Consider the following 4241-nt stretch of genomic DNA (forward strand, 5'->3'; position numbering starts at 1 on the left):
ATTTAAACTATGGCCGTTTGCTTTTAGTATTTGATATTTTCTACTATTTATTCTGTTTTCTACTGATGTGCTTAGATTTTGTATTGATGCCTTCGTCAACATACTCATAATGGCAATGTTAACTTTCTGATGTAGCATGTTAGATTACTAAACATTGCTCACAAAACACTCGTTGCAGGTGAGGCTGATGGGAATTTCTGCAGATATTTAAAAAATAAGTGTCAAATATAAATGTCGACCTGATTGAATTGAATTGAATTTGCAGACACAGAACAGGTAATGGCTCTTTAAGGATTCTTGCAGGTGATGGTTGAGGCAGGGGGGCAGGCAGGCAGACGAGTAGAGGGAGTATTGGAGAGTCCTTGAAGCCAATTGTGGTCAGGGGGGAAGCAGGCACGGCAGGCAGTGGTAGGAGGTACTGGCAACAAAGTCCTGGGCACACGAAAGAGAATTATGAACACTAGATGTTTGCATCCAAGAATAATCTGTAGAGTAACTAGTAGTTTGTACAAAGCAGCCGAGAGCACTAATACCAACTGAGCTGGTAGAACAATCCGGTGAGGAATGGCAGGAGACCAGGGTATTTGTATTGCACACACACACAAAGAACACACGGGAGGAGGGGAAGCAGGGAGAACACAGAAAAACATGGAGAAACTGAGGTCACAGTGGAAAACGTGACAAATTAGTTCATACCATGGATGCAGCACAAATATAACTTGTTACATTTGAGGTTTAAATGGTTTGTTCGGACATCCATCACCAAGGAGGCATGAAATTGTGACCTGGACTTCTACACACTTTGCATCATCTTGCATGACACAAAGACATTTCATCAATGACATACTTGAACACATAACAGGCCCACAGTAAGTCATGTTGTAAATAGTTACAGCAAAGTCTCTCTAACACACGGGATGACCAGGGATTCTTCCCCTGGGGACCAGGAACGCCATTTATGAGACAAATTGTGATTTGTAAATATGGCTATGCAAATGAAATTTGATTGATTCATTTGGTTAATTTAAAAATCATTTCATAATCAATTCATTAGAATGACAATCCCAAAACACAAACAGATAAAGAAATAGAAATGAATTTGACTTGAATTTCACTGAGAATTTCCTTCCTCTCCCACAGATGTCAGAGACGTTGGAGTCAGTAGGTCGGGAATCCATTTTTCAGTTTGAAAGTGAAGATCTCCAGCTGCTGCCTCTCAGGGACCTGGCAGTGTTTGGAAACGAAGAAGTAACCTGGGAGTTTGGCTTCACTATTGGACCAGCATGCTTCAGCTGATCTCCCGGCACGATTGGATCTGTGCGATGGCTGCAGCCCCAAAGAGCTGAACAGGCACCGTGTATCTCGGACACTTTTCTGATGTCCTTTATAGCTTGACATCAGTTTGGAGTTGGAGTTGGCATCGCTTTGTTTGAAAGTTGTCCAACTTTGTTAGTATGTAAGTATGTTAACCAGCCAGTTAACTTGGGATGTCTTGAGCTGTCTCATTGTCCGTAGTGTAAATTCAGTATAGGGGACAACCTCTTTGACTTAAACACTGAGGACAAGAGACACACACAGTGAGCTGTAGATCCTCCAGGAGACAGAGCTTCTCTCCCTTTCTGAAGGTGTCCTCTGCACAGTGACTGTTGGCTTGCACCCGGGACATTTTGAAGCTGAATATCCTGATAATAACTTCATTTTTTACGTTTTGTTTTGTGTGTGTTTGTGAAACTTGCTTATTTATGTAAATGTTTGACTTTCATTAAGTCACTTTCATTTTGATGATAACTCATCACAGATAATGTGTTTGCTTTCTCTATTCTGGTCTTGTCTCTCATATTGAAGTTTGCCAGTGTTCAAGTACATGCACAAGCACCAAGCCAACTAGCAAGTCCACTGATTTTGGACTTTGCATTGAAAAAAATCTACTTTGATCTGAAATTCTATTTTATAAAATGCATAACCTTTCTCCCTTGCACTGTTTTTACTGTTCTTATTTATATAAGTCTAATCATAGAAGAGTTACCATTCAGATGACATTGTCAACTTTTTTTTCCCCCATGGGATTTTGATCCTTTAAACTCAAACAAGAATTAATTGTGTGTACCAACTTTGTCCAAATTGTCCCATGTTTAATGTAAGTACTGTAAATACATAATGTGGCTGTTGTAGATATTTTTTAAACCTCTTTGACATTTACATGTAGTCTACATTTATAGTACGTCAGTCATTTCTGTGTTTCTCCATCTTTTGTCATGCGTTTTTGTCTGTTGATTTTCTATTTGGTTGTATGGTTCCTTATTTATATTGTGTTGATTTCAAATTGTCCTGTTTCTGAAGCTGTACAAAAATTAAAGCTGCATTAAAATGTATTTCCTGGCCATTTGGGGACTACAAGAAAAGGTGAAAACACGACAGCAACATTATCACCCTAACAAGTTGTTATGGGGGATGTTCACCGTTTCCTTTTGCAGAATTTGCATTTATTTGGATTGGTGTTTGTGTTAACCTTAGGAATGTCTGTCAAAGTTGACTTGTATTTTAGTTTAGTCCACACCAACTCCAGAGAAAGACATTTGGCTGGTTTCTAAATGCTGCACTATGTTCAGCAGCTTGTGTTGAACGTTGTCCCTCTGGTGTTTGGTTCCAAACAGACTGACAGGGTGCTTATCAGAGATTGATGTTGAAAACATCTGCCTGAAAAGAGACATTCAGGGGAGTGGAGTTAAAGGCTGGAAACCAAACCAGTGTGCTCAAAGAGCCTGAAACCTGTACAGCTGAGTGGAACTGCAGTCCAGGGATAATTCTCTGTGAGTCTGACAGTATGAGTGTCTCCTCTTTTTACATGTAGTCACTTGATCAATAGTTCTCATAAAAGTATCTATTAGTGCAGCTTTAACCATTAAATGAAGGTATTTTGCTATTATGGTCGTATATAGTCCTGGATGGCTTATTAGCTTCCTTCCCACCCCGAGCTAACTATGCTAAATATTAGAACATGCTAAGTTTATTTCATATTGCATGTTGCTTGATCATGAATTGATGTATTTAAATAAATGTTGCTGTGTATTGTTTCACTCAGGGAAGTGAGCTTACCCCCATGAGCTAGAATAACCTGTGCTCTGTCCTGCTCTTATTCTCATCCCGTGCAAATTTGGTGACACACTTCAAATACCATTACGCTGGTAAAACCAGATATCATATCAAACATGCTGAAAAAGACATAGTTTGTCTAAGTGAGTTCCCAGTGGAGCTAATATCACTGCTATATGGGAGCTGAAAGCAGATATAATTGATTTCTTTTACACCTCCTAGATAACTGCAACAAATTCTCTAATGGTTTTCCAACCACTGACACTGGGTGGAAAACCACTGTCTCTGCCATGCTGGACAATTGGTGGTTGTTTCCTACTCTGCCTGAGAGCCTCCTTCATCATGCAAATTGAGCTTTAGTAACTGTATCTGTGATCGGTGGCATGAAAATATACTTAACATTGATGCCTACCTATTTATTAGGTTATTTTTATGGTGAATTAGCAGATTTGCAGCGGGTGTCATGTGGGCCAACTGTGCGCCGGTTTTGCATGGAATCCATCAGATAATATATCATACAGATATTTATGACTTTGTCATGTCGTTTCCAAATTCGATAGTATCTGTATGCATGATAAATAATTTGTCTAACGGTCTGAAACCCTGCACTACGTTGTGTATTCCAATAAACCGACTAATATTGTGACATTTTGTGCCCCACCATTTACCTGACAATGAGATACTTGTGTTTAACTCGATGCGAGAACAGCAGACAGTATGACCACAGACATCTATACCTAGTGTTGTATACATGTCGAAGAACCACCAATCCAACCATGCGCCCTCTATGGGCAGGGAATGAACATTGAACTCATGACAGTCTTGATATCAAATTTAAGTAAATATTTATGAAAACTGTCACAAATAATAACAGCGACATCAGAATTAGCTGTCAGTGTATTTCCATTGAGTTCTCTGATCTGGCAGAGACCTGGTTTCAAGTAATAATTTCACACAAGGTAATAAATGAATATGATTTTTAAAGAATGATACAAAATGTAAACTATGGATGAAAAACACCACCCGTTTGGGATCGACTGAAACAGAAGAGGTGTTTTGTATCGTGGTGTTTCTTTCCTTTGAAACAGTCTCATTCGCACATAGACGCGTCTGTGTTTTCCGATGTTTGGAGCAGAGCGTGGAGGCAG

The 4241-nt window shown here is 39.4% G+C and overlaps 1 protein-coding gene across 1 annotated transcript in view; it reads left to right on the plus strand.

Annotated features, from left to right (window-relative positions):
- si:dkey-61l1.4 (collagen alpha-1(I) chain) overlaps positions 1-2970 on the plus strand; it is a 45373-nt gene extending 42403 nt beyond the window's left edge. Inside the window, exon 66 of the mRNA XM_035166159.2 lies at positions 1141-2970. Within this exon, the coding sequence (XP_035022050.2) occupies positions 1141-1296 (156 nt within the window). The 3' untranslated portion in view covers positions 1297-2970. The remainder of the gene's footprint in view (positions 1-1140) is intronic.
- Positions 2971-4241: the final 1271 nt, after the last annotated feature.

Source organism: Hippoglossus stenolepis, chromosome 9, assembly GCF_022539355.2.
Source record: "Hippoglossus stenolepis isolate QCI-W04-F060 chromosome 9, HSTE1.2, whole genome shotgun sequence".
Taxonomy (NCBI): Eukaryota; Metazoa; Chordata; class Actinopteri; order Pleuronectiformes; family Pleuronectidae; genus Hippoglossus; species Hippoglossus stenolepis.